General features: G+C 37.0%; 2 protein-coding genes across 2 annotated transcripts in view; both read left to right on the top strand.

Annotated features, from left to right (window-relative positions):
• Nucleotides 1–976: 976 nt before the first annotated feature.
• LOC107738768 (calretinin-like) lies at nucleotides 977–11,251 on the top strand. The gene is made up of 11 exons (XM_016550614.1): nucleotides 977–1,175; nucleotides 4,957–5,033; nucleotides 6,096–6,185; nucleotides 6,417–6,497; nucleotides 7,157–7,213; nucleotides 7,678–7,755; nucleotides 8,748–8,803; nucleotides 8,900–8,939; nucleotides 9,021–9,074; nucleotides 10,470–10,541; nucleotides 10,630–11,251. Exons 1-11 carry the CDS (start codon nucleotides 1,082–1,084, stop codon nucleotides 10,744–10,746), a joined length of 816 nt encoding a protein of 271 aa, XP_016406100.1. The 5' UTR covers nucleotides 977–1,081; the 3' UTR covers nucleotides 10,747–11,251.
• Nucleotides 11,252–12,761: 1,510 nt separating this feature from the next.
• LOC107738675 (aspartate aminotransferase, mitochondrial-like) overlaps nucleotides 12,762–18,184 on the top strand; it is a 12,476-nt gene continuing 7,053 nt past the window's right edge. The window contains exons 1-4 of the mRNA XM_016550461.1: nucleotides 12,762–12,944; nucleotides 16,743–16,899; nucleotides 17,356–17,484; nucleotides 17,579–17,638. Of these exons, the coding sequence (XP_016405947.1) occupies nucleotides 12,862–12,944; nucleotides 16,743–16,899; nucleotides 17,356–17,484; nucleotides 17,579–17,638 (429 nt within the window). The 5' untranslated portion in view covers nucleotides 12,762–12,861. The remainder of the gene's footprint in view (nucleotides 12,945–16,742; nucleotides 16,900–17,355; nucleotides 17,485–17,578; nucleotides 17,639–18,184) is intronic.

Here is an 18,184-nt window from a genome sequence, read left to right on the forward strand (position 1 = left end):
ACATAGAACACAATGGAAAACTACACTGAAGCTGCAACAAAACTTAATGAATATAAAGTGAATATGAACCAAGCCAACCAGCAAAGAGGAGAATCACAACATTACAAACTTTTATTTGAAGCAAAAAATAAATGAAATTCAGATAAAAAGACAAAGGCTTTCGCGAGGGAAAGAAATACAGTCCCATGAAGCATTGTGAATAACATGAATCAAATTCAAATTATGGAGAAATCGAAAACTATTCATTTAAAGTTTTTGTTTGTATCTATAGAAACAATATAGTTTATGTTCATTGCAAAATATGCACACATACACACACACACACATCTATTTTCAGATCTATTTTGGCACGCATTGCTCGCTGCAACCCTCTGATTGGTGGAATGTTCTGTATAGTAAATGTGTTCACATGTCATATTAGACAAGAGATGAAGTTGCAAGGGGGAGGGGAAGATATTTTGAGTAAAGATTAGGAGAACACACGTAAATAAAAAAAAAAATCAATATTCCATAAAAAAAAAGAATTGTCCACTTTGATTTCATGCTGACTTTAAAGGGTACTGCCCCAGTGACAGCTTTATTCCTTAGTTCAAACGAAAAATGCACTGGATGCATAAAAATAAACGTTGCACTGAAACAATTTTCCTTTACACACATAAAAAAATTAATAAAACAAATAGAAGGGGATTTTTTTTTTTTAATTGGGATGTTCCTGGCTCCTCTGTAGTCATTCCATAATTTACATATGTATCAGCACCAATATATATTGCGTTAGCGGAGCTGAGCAGAACGTTGAATAGCTTACATACAGTGATTCTGGTCCATCTACATGTTTCTGTGGAAGCATCTGTGGAGCTGGGCATCTCCAGCAGCTTTCCCAGCACGTACGCGAGTGCTGAGCCATGAAACAGTGATGCTGGAACTACTGCGCCACCCGCATGAGCGCCAAAGGATTGCAAGCACTCAGCGCATTTAAAACCCCCTGCAAAGCACTGGGGGACGTACAGTGCGAATTTGACTCTGACTGAGTAAAAGTTCGCCCGGGATTTCCTTGTGGACAGTAGGACAAATACACAAAAACATGGCAAACAAAGGACAGCAGCCTCCCTACCTTCACTTGGCAGAGCTGACCGCATCCCAATTCCTGGATATCTGGAAACATTTTGATGCAGACGGTGAGTACAGATGCGCCGTTTATTCCACGGCTTATGATTCTGAGGAAGAACAAAAGAAGTCATAAATTAAATGTTATCATTAAAATAGCAGAAAAAAAGTTTGACGCTAACAATTTCCAAAGAAAACACTTGTGGGGCTAAGGAACTAAAGAATTTGACAGATTTTACGTGCGAAATAAAACAAAATAGATCAAAGAAAGTTAAAAACAACAATCTAGCATTTATGATCTACTGCAAGCGCTTTATTGATATGATAAAATACCTGAAAATGTAAAAATGTATAGGCTAGTATAGGCTATAGAAATCTAGAATATAGAAATACACTTTATATGTGTGTATGTATGTATTTATGTGTGTGTGTATAAAGTAGCCTATATATATATAGGCTACTTATATATATATATATATATAACATACATACACACATATAAAGTGTATTTCTATATTCTAGATTTCTATAGCCTATACTAGCCTATATATATATATATTTATTTATTTATTTATTTTTAAGACGTCCCTTTATATGAGGCTATGAATCATATACTATCACGTCATTTATTTATTCAGCATTTTAGTACCCTTCTTGGCACAAATCAAGAGCAGACTTTGCTCACCATTGCTATCATCTTATAAGCAATTATAGCGTGCAATATGGCTTAAAATGCTTTGATTGATACAGTTATTAGTGAATAACCGTTTCGCGCGTCCAGTAACTCCAGATGGGGCTCCATAGTGTCCCATTTGGGAAATTACTTTTACTCAAGTACTATTTTGGAAAAATATATATATAAAAAAAATGTTTCAGACCTAGGATATTAAAAAATTTAGTGAGCTGCCCACGTCGACATCATTTTTGTGCATCATGCGCGCGTTGATTGGGTTCGAAAAGTCTACTTTCACCTACACGTCTATTCCCATGTGTTCTTACGCATCCTGGGGATCTGTCAGTGCATCTCAGGGAAGATGGGTGTGTGTCAAGGTCCTCATCACCCAGGACATCTCCTGAAGATCACTTACAGGAAGCTCATCGGATATTATTCCTGGAGAGTTAGCAGTTGTCTTACATCCTGCAATATCTGAAGCTGAAAATATCTCATTGACTAATTATTTATTCATTTTTGTGCATCATGCCGCGCGTTGATTGGGTTCGAAAAGTCTACTTTCACCTACACGTCTATTCCCATGTGTTCTTACGCATCCTGGGGATCTGTCAGTGCATCTCAGGGAAGATGGGTGTGTGTCAAGGTCCTCATCACCCAGGACATCTCCTGAAGATCACTTACAGGAAGCTCATCGGATATTATTCCTGGAGAGTTAGCAGTTGTCTTACATCCTGCAATATCTGAAGCTGAAAATATCTCATTGACTAATTATTTATGTATTAGGAACATAATCGTATCCGTAGGGCAGATGTTATCGTTATTAGCAACTTGGTTCCGGTTTCTTTCCTGTTCGTTTCCCGCCGAATGCATATTAGTGAAATACCGAAAAAAAGCATATACATAGCATATTTAACCTAGAATATCTCAGCTATAAACTTACAGCAAAGAGAAAAATAAAACAACCTCAGAGGAAACAACAAAACAAACGGTTTGGGTTATTGGTTCTCAAAGTATCCATTCTTTTTTTTTAAAAACACGTCGGTACATTTATAAAACAAACAACACAGTCATCATTTATGAGTTTATTGAGTATGCTACTTCTATCACAAGCAGCCCTATATCACGAAAAACTTTGTTTTAAGAAAGTTAACGTTTGTGCTGGGGATGAATCAAATCAGTTCCTTGAAACAAATCTTAAAAAGCAAAAAAGTGTGAAAATTGCTGATAAATATTCCATTAAAAAGTCGAAGGTGCGCAGTCTGTCAAACTTATGAGGAAATCATTATGATATGTTTAGTTAAAAAGTAACCAATTAATAACTGCCACAAAATTGGTTTTAAGAAATTGACCTGAATTATGTTTATTGAGATCTCAATCCATGTCACTACAGAATATCTTCTAGAAGATATCTGAGGAGCATCTGGAATTACTTTCCATTAAAGATGCTTTACGACTCATTCATGTGGGTTGATAAAAAGTAACATTTTTATTATGATAAGTTTGGATTTATACATTCTTACTGCAACTTCAGTGAGTGACACGTTTTGTTGTGTCATAGTCCAGGATAGGAAATTATGATCCGCACTCACGAGAACAATCTTCTTTTTTCTTTTATTTTACATTCATTACTGTTGGGAAAAGACACAAACGTTTCGGCTCAAAGCCTTCCTCAGTGTGTCACTGAGGAAGGCTTTGAGCCGAAACGTTTGTGTCTTTTCCCAACAGTAATGAATGTAAAATAAAAGAAAAAAGAAGATTGTTCTCGTGAGTGCGGATCATAATTTCCTATACTAAGTAACTCAACAGATTGACGCACCAAAATAAAAAGATCAAGTAACGCAAGAGCGCAGTGCAAACGACGTTGCTAAGTTGTGTCATAGTCCAAAATGGCTTCTCCAACACATCGGTTCTATTTCCAAGATGGCTGACCATCCTGCAAACAATGTAGATGTGCTAGAAGAATGATGATAACAGCATAGGCAGAGCCAACAGGCATAGAATTCAATATGGTAGAAATAAAAAATGAATGGTCAATATGTATTCTAACTAATGCATAGGCCATATTGCCTATAAGCACCTTGGAATCAACAATCTGTACACAATGACATTTCCAAAGACCAGGAGTTCAAACCGTATGGAAAAAATGAATTCAATGTAGGAAGAATGAATGTTCATATTATCTCTCAAAATGTCAGAGCAATCATATCAACACCAGATGGCAACATGTAGTCATTTCCAACATACTTAACAGGATTAATGCCTGCGTAAACCATAATTATTATGTATTGCACTCAACAAATGAGTAGATTAATTGTTCTGTATAGATCTCTGGCAACAATCAATGTATATGTAGTGTTCATTCTCTCAACGCAATAGTCAGATCGATTGCAAACACACTAGTAAGACTGCCTGTCTTCTTACATACAGTATTTTCTCAGCCATGCAGTGATGGTATTTCACATAATTTATGAATAATGAATTACAGAAATAGAGATTAACCATGAGTCATGTGTCCAGATGTCTACAAATGCCACTCTAATCCACAGGCAAATTCATCAACAATCATAGTAGTTAAGACTAAGCCATTTCAAACATGATGCCTTTGGGAGAAACACAGATAATAGAACAATACTTATGAACTCATTGTAGTTCTCACTTCACATACGTTACAATCACTGTTGTGATGTATTAGGCCATATACACACAAAATCCCATTTCAAACACACATACTCAAACGCAAATTTCCTTTGCATGAAGGGCCAATTTCCTGGCATGGGAAATTACCCCCAGATGGTAATATTACATTTATTTGTGGAGGCGATTTAAAATTTCAGCAGTAGCATCAAGAAGAATCTCCTTTTCATCTTTTCAAATAAATGGCTTTAAAAGGCTCATACTGTAAGGCCTCCAGTTAGAGGAAAAATGGAAAAGAGAGAGCCTTCAAAGCTTAACTTGGAGACTAGCCATCAAAAGTTTTTAATTAAGAACTGTGTTACTTGGATTTGGGTGTCAGCCAACAAACCAATCTAGAGTTAACCAGCTTCAAAGCAGACATCTAGGCAATCTCATTACTTAGCATTTCAATTGAGAGACAGTAGTTATCTAGTCATATAATGACAAACATCATTATGGATTAAGACATCTCAGTAAGTACTGAACCATACTTCCTTATATTGCAGGAAATGGCTACATTGAGGGTAAGGAGCTTGAAAACTTCTTCAGTCAGCTGGAGATTGCGCGGAGAGGGGCTGGTGCGGTAAGTATACAGACAAGCAGATTTAACAGAAATACTTCTCATTAGGAAGCACTGTATCTTCCAAACTATACTGCAGAATACTCAAAGCATTGAGCAAACTTCATTGTGCTCAAACTGATAGATAGATTGTGAGATTGTTACTCTTGGCATGATTCACATCAACTCAAAGTACATCATCAAAGAAGCTTAAAGGGATAGTTCACCCAAAAAAAGTTCACCATCATTTACTCACCCTCATTTCATTGACAACATTTTATTCTGTGGAACACCAAAGAAGATATTTTGAAAAATGCTTTTTTGGACCTCTTTGACTTTGGGCAATTGAAACATTCTTCAGAATATCTTCTAAAGTCACACAGGTTCGGATGAGGTGAGTAAATGATAACAGAATTCACATTTTTGGGTGAACTATCACTTTAAGATATTGATGGAAATCAAAGCTGCTGTGTATTTGCATCACTAGCGCTGGCTCAACCAATGGCGTGATTTGGGGGCGGGACTACCTAATTGGAAGAATTTGTTTTCAACAAATATTGATCTAATATCACTAATTGTAACACAGTAATTAAAAAATTGTCGAAAAATGGAAAAGGTACCACCCAGACATTTTCTGTTACATTTACATTTTAATACACAACACAATGCAATGCATAATTCAAAATTTGAGGAAAACAACTGTCAATACACACAATTCAATATGGAAAATTTCTTCAACAATACTTTGGGTCCTATCTTTCTTAGAGTGAACCATGTGCAAATCAAATATATAAAGACCCCAGATGACTAGGCAGATGGCTTGCAGGAAAGATAGGAAAGGAGATTTTATCTCCATCCCTGTATGTTCAGCAATAAAACGGAGGGAGCCTCACAAATGGTCTCATAAAGTTAGTAATGCTATTATCTGCCACACAAGTGACAATGAATATGGCACAAGGCAATGCACAATGTACATCTTATAAAGTGATAGCATTTTCCTAACCTGAGAAGCACGAACTGAATAAAGCTTTTCCAATAAGCAAAGAATGAGAAGAAGATTCATCTTGTTGTGCTTTCTTCACACAGGACCCATCAAATGCAGCCTTTAAAGGGAAGATGACGGAGTTCATGCAGAAATTCGACAAGAACAAAGACGGGAGAATTGAGATGTCTGAGGTAGATGAACACATCACTTAACACGTCACCGACTCTGCTGTTGACAAGTTATCAGATAGACCCCAATTATCCCTTCATCCCAGAAGAGGAAATCTCTAAACCCACTCATCACTTTAATCAAACCTGTAACTTACTGATAGAAAAAGTCATGGTCTCAAATAGAATAAAACCAGGTTTTCAATTCTGTTTGCTGTATGTGTGTCTAATCCACTTATGTACACTTTCCATCAGCTGGCTCAGATCTTGCCCACAGAAGAGAACTTCCTCCTCTGCTTCAGACAGTTTGTGGGATCCAGCACTGAATTCATGGCTGTAAGTGATGATGCGACTTTTTCATTTTATCGATCCGTGGTCATTTAGATATATATTTATAACACAAAACGCCTCCTGGGGCGCCGTATAAATATCTTCCCTTCACTCGTTCATTACAATCTAATATGCATAGCCAAATACAACATTTCGGAGAGTCTGATCATCAGAAATTGACTGCCTCAATGATGCATTATGTCAAGTTGAAGAGAGAGTGGAGCTAAAGAGAAAGGGAAGCTTTTTAATCATCCAGTGTGGTAGGCAAGCCTTTTAAAGGGCTAGAATGAGTAAGTACAAACTTCTATTTTCAGCCTCATGTATTATAGATGTGCTGCTGTAATTCTCTGTAGACCTGTAGAGGGAGGCATCTATCTTTGATAAGAGGCTGTGATGGAAACAAGGCCAGCTGCTAGATTAAAACATTCAATAAATGGCATTTCTTGTTCCTTGTTCTCACAATGCACAGCTGCTTTGAATAGAAAATACAGAGGGGATAATGAAAAAGCCAGTGTAATTAATGTAAGAATAATTTGCCAATTATTTCTTCACCTCCGCAGTCCTATTCTTCTCATTTGTCCAACCTGAGATATATTGCACGTATAGTCGTACGCTGTACTGATGGTACAGTTACAATATCTTTCTATGTTTGTCTGTATCTGTAGGCCTGGCGGAAATATGACACAGACCGCAGCGGCTTCATTGAGACGAATGAACTTAAGGTAAAAGTTCTATTACTTTCCCTGCTGTGTCCTTCGCAACAATCCTGAAAAGAGTTTCGAAAGCCGCTAATGTGATGAGGCAGATGGAAACTATGCAAATCTCTCTGGATTTGGTGGCTGGCATCCGACGAGAGTATACAAATCACTACATTTGTAAACAAAGCAAATGAAGCAATGCTCACTGAGGAGACGATGACCTCAAAGAAAGTAAAGCAGATGTCACTAACAAATAATGTTCTTCTTAAGTGCTTAAGGGGGTTCACAAACCAAAACAGCAGGGGGTTTATAAGATAATTATAGAAATTTGATTTTATTGTTTTGTTTTGTTAAATGGAATAAACATATATTTGTGTGTGTGTGTATATATATATATATATATATAACTTTAAATCAAGTATTTAAATTTAAATTGTTTAAATGTATATAAAATCATCATACTCTTGTGATTTTTTTACTTCCTACAGGGCTTCCTCTCTGACCTGCTTAAAAAGGCAAACAGACACTATGATGACCAAAAATTGCTGGAATACACACAAACAATAGTAAGTCGTTGTCTTTGTGGTGCATTAGTTAATGTCTTATACCTCCTAGTGCCATCTTTTTTACAAAAAAAAGCCAATAGCTTTTACATAATAACAGTTGTTTAATTTTAACACAAATATACAACTTTAAAGCATTTTAAAGAATTTTTTTCACCTTAAAGGGGTCATATTATGCTCTTTTACAAAGTCTTGATTTTGTTTTGGGGGTGTACTAGAACAGGCTCTCATACTAGGTTTTTCGAAAAACACATAGCTGGGCCAGTGTGTGTTGTGATTGGCACCACTCGGCTCCCTGTTGGTGTCATGTCATGCCCCTTACCATAGCTGCCTGCGAGCTTCAGTGTAAATACTGCGTCAAAATCAAATCAATTTGAGCGCGATTTAAACCCGGATGATTGTAACCACTCTAAGTTCGTCTGCCTTGGGAAAGCTAGCGTGTCTCCGACATAGTGATAATAACACTCGTTGCCTTCTCTAGTGCAGCTCAACCAGGTCTCGTCCCATTCGTCGATATTTGTGATGTCACAAATCCCGGAAAATATGCGTTGTAGTCCAAACGAGTCGTTCGTCGTAGTTTTTGAAAAGTGATTTCTGTTAAATAAAATATCTCCTTTTGAATTGGACTTTGAGCTTTGTAACTTTGCAGATTTTTTTTATGCTCAAACAGCAACATTACAGAAATGAAAAAAGTGAAAAAGCATAATAGGACCCCTTTAAAATCCTTGAGTCGTTAGTCACCATGCTTGCACTAACCCCAAGGGCTGCGTCTGCACTCCAGCTGTGCTAACATATGTCCACTCCTTAAGACCAGAGACAAACTTGAATTATTCCAAAGCAAGCCAGCTGGACAATTGAGAGGCTTAGTTGTCCTCTACACATTGTGAAGAACAAAATAAGTAAAGAAACGGTGTGCAGCAATAGGAAATATTAATCTGATGCAGGATTTCTTTAGTGTGTAAACATTTAAACTGAGCTGTTGTCTCCCTTTCTAGCTCAAGATGTTTGATCTGAATGGCGATGGGAAACTGGGTCTGTCTGAAATGGCAAGGTCAGAAATGTTCTGACCATGTTTAAAAAATAAAAAAAGTTACAAATCACTTTGTAAGACACATCAATCACAACCATTTTTTATTTTTATTTTAAGGCTTCTGCCGGTTCAGGAGAATTTCTTGTTGAAGTTTCAGGTAAGACCACACGTTTTTAGCCCTCATGAGCTTCTTGAGGTCAAATATTTTTGACACTGAAATGTTTTTATTGCCCAACAGGGCGTCAGGCTGACTGCTGAGCAGTTCAACGCCATCTTTGCATACTATGATAAGGTAATGTATAATCCAGCAAGAACAGCGTAACATCTTTTGCAGGGCTTTAGGGTATTGTATAGATTTGTATGCACTGCCACAATGTTGCTGGATATCTGATCTTCCCCTCATTCTGAATGCAAAACAGCGTCCCTGTTCACCTGTGCAGGTAAATGAGCAGAAGCAACTGCATCTGTTTTTCTGCCCACATCTTCCTGCTTGGTGGTATCATCATTTGGAAAATGATTTAAAATGCAAAATCAGAAGCACATTTACAGTTTAAGTGCCAACCACTAGTAAAAAAATTTTTACTAGTAAGAAAATTGCTATTTAATGCGGTGCTACCACAAGTTAATAATTAGTCCTTCTCCGGTTACCTTACACAGACCAGGCGTATGCCCTTTAGGAAAGCAAGATTACCTAAACCTTGTTCTATATAATCAAACAGTTTTAAATTAAACACAATATCTGTGAGCAAACAGAGCCCATTAGACAACAGCACCCACTCAACTAAACTAGAGGCTTGCAACATTCAATTATGAATTGTAGTCCACATGAACACAATGTGTATGCAATGTTAACATGTTAGATTATGTCAGAGTTATGATTAGTTTAGTTGTCATTTTGTTTTGTGTCCGTTTCTTCAGCAGTAATAATGCCTTACTGCTGTTATGAAAAATAGAAAGTGAGACATCTGCCAAACCATCTGAGCACTGATGGGGCTTATAGTCATAAAACAAGAATTCAAACAGACAGGCCTTTGAAAAAAAAACCCATTTCTGACAGGGTTTCAGTCATTTAACAGTCAGTAAACATTTAACAATTATTGTTACAAGCCATTGTGGTTCTGTTCGTACAGATACTATACTATATAGTTTTGTTCATTTTTATTACAGTTTTAGTTATTTTAATACATCAAGTTAAACTAAATGAAAAATGTTGCCTTGATGACTACATAAAAAAGTATATACATAACATTAATTTATTAATTAATTGTTATTTTATTTTATTAAATTTATTTAATAATTTATTAATTTTCATTATTTTATTTCAACTGAAGTTTATTTTATTTTAAGGAAGATTGTTTCTTTAGTTTTAATTAACTAATAAATTTCTTCTATGGGACACAAAAGTTGACATTTTAACAAGATCTTGAGTTTATGTGAGATGAATGAATGAGTTGATCCAATTCACAAAATTATTCACTGAATGATTCATTTGCAAATTGGACTGAATGATTTGGTCGCAACGGTTGACAGTTAAATTTCATTGTGTATTTTATGCCTCCGTAGGACTTTAAAGCCTAGAAAAGAGAAATCAGTATCCTCCTTTTTGGTTCCACATAAAGACATTGAAAAGGTTTTATAAACTGTGACAAGCAGAATTATTTCATGGGTGTTGTTTTCTGCCTTCAAGGATGGAAATGGCTATATTGACGAGCAGGAGCTGGATGCTCTCCTGAAGGACCTCTATGAGAAGAACAATAAGGTGAGATAAGAAGGCTCAGCATTATTCTAGTATTGGACAATGACAGATAAGGAAAGCAATCCCTCAAATTGTGATTGTTTAACCTCAGGAGGTGGACTCTAAGAGCCTGAATGGTTATAAGCAAAGCATCATGGCACTGTCAGACGGGGGAAAACTGTACCGCACAGAGCTGGAGATTGTCCTTTGCCGGGAGCCCATGCAGTGAATCAAGGCTTCCTGACCTCCATCTCAGCTCTGTTCCAGCTGCCTGAATACTGTAACTGTGTGCATGTGCCGGGCACCCCGTTCCCCTCCCATCCCCCTCTCGAAATGAGTTCTGAATGAGTGTGCACAGAAAAGCACAAAGTCTCTCCTCTCCCCTTCTTTCCTTCCCCTTCCCACACCCCAGTCGCCACTGCTTTCCTTTGCCTACAAACTGCAGCTACTATGATGCCCTCTGCTCAGTTTTTAAACTATATATTTAAAGAAGAATCTTTCTGAAAGAGTTGCAGACTAATGGTATAATATGGTTAGATATGTGATACATTTATTTGGAGTGCTTGGCTTCAAATTCTTCTGGTTTCTTCCCTTCCGTTTGGTTTCCTCTTCGGTTTGTTTTTGACCTCATTTCATTTCATTCCTGCCCAATTATGTTTGGGTTTGTGGTGTTTTTTGGCTGATACTGTTTAAGGATGTAACTAAGAGCATTAATAAAAGTTATGTGATATACATTTCCTGTTTCATCTGTTTTGTTCATTCTAGCGAACAGTTTTTTGTTTGATCATTCGAATGCATTAAAAGAAATACAATAGCAGGAATATTCCTTTGATGGAACAGAACATCCTTCATTCTTTAAAAATGCCCTCTGTCGCATGTAACGTCTTACCCAAGCAGTCAGTTCCTCTGTGACATGCTGGATGGAGACATCACATTTCGAGTAAAAATCTTTCCTAATTGTGTCCAGATGCATTTAAACCACATTAAATAATTTATCTGCTAGACGTTCCTCTTACATCGCAAGAGTTTGTAGAAATTCCTATCAATTAATCATCAGAACATTGCAGTTTTGGTTTTCTAAATGGGGATTCTCTACACTGCTCTGATGTACACTGATGATTGTGAACAAAACATTTCACATTTATCTAATCTGACTAATTCTAATCAATTGAACATTCTATATAATATATTAGTTCTAAGAATTTAGGGGGGGGGGCACACACATTCCTATACCTGAAGATGACTATTTCAAGCAAAAAATACTTATAATTAATTGAACGTTATAATTTTTTTTTGTTTTTTTTTACATTTCTGCGCTGCAGTATAAAGACATCATCCTTTATATCCCAAGACAAGCTTGTAAGAGGTGAGCCTTATATTTACACTTCTTTAAATAGTAAGGGCTCAAGTATGCAAAAATCGCTGCGATGTGTGGCGCAACATTGACTCCAAGTGGCCACTTATTATAATTGCACTAGATTGTCAATGTGCACATTGCTTCACTCTTGCAAGTGTTGGATCGCAGATCACTAGTAAATTCACTGTTTTAAGAGCAACAAAGCTTGTGAAGAATGAAAAAATATATGGACCAAGGAAATGCTATGTGCATTTGGGTAAAGGAAAGCTGTAGTGATACACAAGCAATAATTAGGCCTTTTAAGACAAAATATGTCAATTGTATTTATGACATTTAATATCTTATTACTTTTTAAATAGCAAGATACTTTTACACAACATTTAGACCAGGTAAATACTTCAAATCACATATAACCACTTCAAATAACCACAACAGATGTACAATTACCTTTTCATAATGCCTCAACAACAAATTCAAATGGCCAGGACTACTCTTGTCTATGTTTTACCTTGCTAATTTGCTGGTCTCAGCTGGTTTAAGTCAGTCAAGCTGATCTCCCAGCCTGGCCAAGCTGGTGTTTTGTTGGTTTTAGCTGGTTGGTCAGCTGGTCTCCCAGCCTGACCAGCTAAAGAAGTCAAAACCCCTGTAAAACCAGCCTGCTAAATCAGATATGACCAGGCAGGAAGACTTGGCTAAAATCAGCCATCCAGCTTTTTTCCAGCAGGGATATATAGACAACACACTTTAATTTAGTATTAATCTCATCAGACCAGTTGCTCCTAGTTGCTGTCTAGTCCTCTAACGGTTAACCCACGTCTCAGTCCCATTTACTCCTATCCCCGTCTCATTTACTGTACTACCTCTTGTCTCCAGCCGCTATGCAATGCAATGTCCTTGGAGGCGCTATAAACAACACAAGCAGCAGACAAGTTGAAGTCGCCAGCCAGTGTGCGTTTGTCTTCCACCAAGTCATCTGCGCTTCCAGCAATGGCCCTGCTGAAATCCACCAAGATTTTGACTAGTGTAGGGGCTCAGGCCCCTGTTTTAGCAGTCCTACAGCTCCGTGCAAGGTAACTTGAGGCTTTATTTTTCTTGTGTAAACACTCCGTAGCCAAGTTAGCTTGTGCTAGCGAGTTAGCGGACTGAGCGCTAGAGCAGCACAGAGCCGCTGAAAGTTACAGTATGACACTACTGTAACACATGAGATATTAACCTTGTGCTTATAATTTAACATAGTTATTGTATTAATGCCTTCGATTATTTAACGAGTGTTCTTATATTTCAACAAGACATTTTAATATCATATGACGACGGCGGTCAATGTCAGTTATCATATATCAGGGCTTTGATAATCGAGCAGAGTTCAGGAGATCAGCAGACTGGCGAGATATTTTTCACGTTAAATGTTCATAATGACATTAGTGATGTATCAGGTTCAACTAGGCCTAACTGGCCAGTGGCCACCGTCTGATTCAAGGTTGTTCATAGATTTTATTTTTTTTATGTTAGTTTGGTGGCATTATTGCATGATAGTTTGTAAGTTTGAGTTAAACAAAGCAGCCTCCTTTGAGAGAGTTTTTTTCTTCTTTTACTGTTATTTCTGTTTTTGAAAGTATTAAGTTACATCAGTAATCACTGTTGCTGCTGGTTGCCAAGCAAGAGCACTTTTTTAAGTCATCAATTTAATTTATTTTGTCTGCTAATTAATTTTTATCTACTTGTACAGTAATTTTTAATTTTCTCTTAACCTTGTGTAAGCTAGCAGTGCATTTAAATTTAAAGAACATATTAATTAATAAATGTATCCATTTATTTTATGTACTTATTTTATTTAGTTTTTTTAAAATTGGTTTGGTACTATTTTCATAAGTAATGTGTACATTTTCAAAACTGTTAGTACAAAATCTTAAACTCATCACACTTGTAACACCACTAGTCATTCTTTCAAACCCTGATCTCATGATTTCATTGTAGTTTGCACATATTTTCATTGCACATAATCATTGTTTCAGAACCCAAGATCATTGTGATATGTATTGAGAACATTTGGTTTAATCACCAAAACACAACAGTAAGATCTTCTTTCAATTTAGTACTTTTAACAATCAGTTCATCCAAGAGCAAACAATGCAAGATTCATGTTTCAAATCACCTTTGTTGCTGAAGTAATTACAGTAATACAGGCAATAACTGTCATGCTAGAAAATACACTTACATTACCTAACTCGCATATCTCACATACAATCCTTAATGTTTGTAAAAGTTTTTATCCAGTGTGTTATCAAAAGGTGTGATGAAGTTATGACATGGCCATAAGGTTTTGTTCTAGAACAGAGTTTACTGTCAATGCAGTAAATGTCCTTACTGTGCCATATGACTGAATCTATACTCTAGCTGAACTTTTCAGATAAAGGGTGAGTTATAGTAATGTGCAGTCTTTACCATGGTAATGCTTCTACATACAGTATCACATGGCATAATGTAATGTAAAATGCTGTATTTGATGCCATCTTTCTCCCTTCTTCTAATACATCTCTGATCAATCTCTCATCAGTTCCTCTCCCTTGTGTCCTGCTATATGGCACACACACACACACACACACACTTACAAAATTGGTTATCATCTTAGATAAATCACTTTTAGTGTAAAAATAATTCATTGCATTTGGTTATCCCTAAATTGCAGTCAAGTTGTATAGAAACTATATATCTATTGAATCTATATCTATAGATGCATCAAACGATTCACTGGTGAGCCATTAAGATGAGTTAGATTAAATAATAGACAAATGTATTAAACTGAATCAGAAGTCATTCAAATGAAAAGTTTGATAGTAAGAGCTTTATGAAAGGCAGTTACTGTGAATTAAACATTTATATAGATGAAACACTTAGGCCTGTTTTGTGTAGTGAAAAGGATACTTTGTGATTGTGTGTATTGTACTAAAACAATTGAAAATATGCTGAAATGTTTGAAAAAAGTGCACTTTTAATAACTTGTGAGATTAGTACTAAGAGTTTTGAAAATGTATCGCTTGCTTGTGAAAATAGTACCAGACCAATTTAAAAAACTGTACCTGTTTTTATATCTGCTTATTTTTTATCTACATTTTATTTATTTATTTTGTCCCCCTTGAGTGTACTTAATTGTGACTTAACATTACAAAAAGCATGCTCTGGTAACGCCTCATTACACCTACTTTTTCAAAACTGGCCAATCACTACAGTCCGTTCTCAGTCAGAAGCATGCCTGTATAAAACCCCATATGCTCCTTAAACATTACATTATTGTTATTAATTAATGTTTTGCCTGTTGTTGAGGATAAAAATGTAGCAGTGTGTGTCTCAAATGCAAAAAAGTGAGAGGAGCAACTGTGCACGTAGTATAGTTTTTATTGTAGTTCTAGTTGCTGATTGATACAAGGTGATTGACATTGAGGGCCTTTCGCACCGCTTTAGTTCCAGAACTAAATGTACAGTACTAAAGTACTGGGACGATTTTGCGCGAACTATTTCCCAGTACTATTTAAAGGGTTGCATTCGCACCGACAGTGTGTACTAAGAAGTGACGTAAGCCGGTCGACAGCGTCGTCATTTGTGCACGGCGTTCAACAACAGAAACAAAGAAGAACAACATTAACAACAGGAGGATGGAGGACGCTGTGATCGTAGCTGTGTTTTTGTTGTGTCTCGCGGGTTTCATAATAATGGACATGGAATGTCGACGTATATGTTAAGCGATTGAAAGAACGGAAAGGAGGACTAAGAATCTCCAACGACAACTGGCAGTGCTACATTTGCTACAAGTGCCTGCACTTCAGCTTCCATCCATCTATCGCTGTTCTCCATACTTGCGAAATAAGTTGACACAACGTTTACACGCTCCGGAGTAGGAGCTAATTTGGTTCTCGAAAAAGGCAGTCCGGTACTAAAATCGCTCCCAGTTCCGGCGGTGCGAACACGCCAAAAAGTGGGTAGTTCCACAATTAGTTCTGGTACTATGAAAAGGTTCCTGCAGTGCGAAAGGCCCTAATAGGAGCCGGGTTGAAATGGGTAGTGTGTGAGCATGACACATGATTGGTTCTGATGCAGAGGGTGAGGTGCTGTACACCTCTTTTCATTGGAGTATTTGCAGTACTTTATGTGGGTGGGGTTTACATTGGAATTATACTCCCATTTTACGCTGGTAATTACAGAGTTGACCTACTGTTTGCCTGTGCAAGCTAGCAGATTCTTTATTAAGAAGGACGTGGCCATTCTGAAACTGTGTGCCAAGCATCCGTCAGAACAAACACAGACATGCGACGTGCTTAACAGTAAAGGGATTTTTAAACTCCAGGTTTGAGTTCAGACATGACTGTAAGTCTCATTAATGGTGGTAGAGGAGTTTGCAGTGTAGTTCAAGCTTTTAATGACTTTCCTTCCAGTTTAAAGGACAGAAGCTCTGTAATGATAATCGCCTTATGATAAACTTATCCAGCTTGGAGAAATTTTAATGAGACGTCCAAAGAATGGCTAAATATTTCTCCTAATGTATACGCAAATTGGTTTTAGAGTCAGACAGTGTAAAGACAAGGTGGTCTATTTTTAAATATTAGAGATGTTTGAACTTAAGTCTTCTGCACTGCTCCACATTCTTTGGAGTTCAAAGCTATAAGAGTGTTTGACCTCGGTTACTTCCAAAAGCTTATGCAAGACTGAAAGTAAAATGTAACTTTTAAATATCAGTTAGACTTTTATATATCATAAAATATGCTTTAACTTAAATTTAAATTTCCTATGACAATATGCAGTAATAACTATTTGGCTGGAGCAGCATACTTGCAGTCAATACTTAACTAAAGAGTATTCTTTTTTTTTTCTCTCAGCTCATGGTGGACTGAGATACAGATGGGACCCCCTGATCCCATCCTGGGTGTCACAGAGGCTTTCAAGCGTGACACCAACCCCAAGAAGATGAACCTCGGAGTAGGAGCTTATAGAGACGATCAGGGCAAGCCGTTTGTTCTGAGCTGTGTCCGAAAGGTGCCATCTTACATATCTTACACACCTTCAAGGGATAGTTCACCCAAAATGAAAATTCTGTTACATTTCCTCACCCACAAGTTGTTCCAAACCTGAATGAATTTCTTTTAGAACACACAAGAGAATATTTTGAAGGTTGTTGGTAACCAAAAAGTTCATAACAAAATACAATGGAGGTCAATCGCAAGTAGAGGGTGAGCAAATTATGTTAGAATTTTTATTTCTGGGTGAACTATCCCTTTTATTATAATGTAACAATTGCCGTACTTTATGCTATTGTCTTGTTAAGTTTCACCCTGGTTATGCTATTTTACCTTCTTAGACTTTTTTTGTTTTATAGCTGGCCTAGTTTTAAATCAGCAATTGTCCATAATGCTATCCATTTCCAATCAGCCAACTAAAGCTTTAATATTCTAATCCCTGCCCAAAACAAATGACAGATTTTGGTATTGTCAGGCTGAGGCCCAGATTGCTGCTAAGAAGTTGGATAAAGAGTACCTTCCTATTGGAGGGTTGGCAGAATTTTCAAAGGCCTGCGCTCAGCTGGCTCTTGGACCTGATAATGAGGTCTTAAAGAGCGGAAGAGTAAGTAGTTTAAAGCAAAACATTTTGAAAGGAAATCTTTTGATTATTAAATTATTAGATGTGATCGTTAATTGCCAGTTTTCTTTGCCCACAGAACATCACCGTCCAGACTATCTCAGGAACTGGATCTCTACGTGTTGGTGCTAACTTTGTGGTATGTTATTTTCATATAGTTTTTTTTTTTTTTTGAATTTGTGGTGCTGTGTTAGGCCTGATTGCTCTGGTTCAAGACTATAATAATACTTTTATAGAACCAAGGCTACTGAAGAAGTGGGTGATCACTGTTGACTCTGTTGTTATGTCTGGTGATTATTGATTAAAAAGGGGGTTAAAACTAGAGCCCGACCGATATATCGTTTTGCTGATATTATCGGCCGATATGAGCCTGTCGCCGATATATCGGTATCGGTGAATATGCCGCCGATATGAAATTTTTTTTTACAGAACACATAACGCAGGTAAAATGCTTGAAATGGTGTAATTACTTCATTTGTCCAGCAGAGCACGCTCCATTGTTTGCTACTGGCGACCTGGATGAAACTCTTTAAAGCTTAAGTCTATGGAAAACCATTGAAACTTTGAACGGCTATATATCTCCGTAACGGCGCGGCGAATCCGCACCAAATTCGGGGGATCCCTTCAGCTCGAGGAACCCTCTCGAACGCGAATCGAGTGTACGTCTAGAGGCCCGCTTTCGAAT

This window comes from Sinocyclocheilus rhinocerous, unplaced genomic scaffold (genome assembly GCF_001515625.1).
Source record: "Sinocyclocheilus rhinocerous isolate Xijiao unplaced genomic scaffold, SAMN03320098_v1.1 scaffold1938, whole genome shotgun sequence".
NCBI lineage: Eukaryota > Metazoa > Chordata > Actinopteri > Cypriniformes > Cyprinidae > Sinocyclocheilus > Sinocyclocheilus rhinocerous.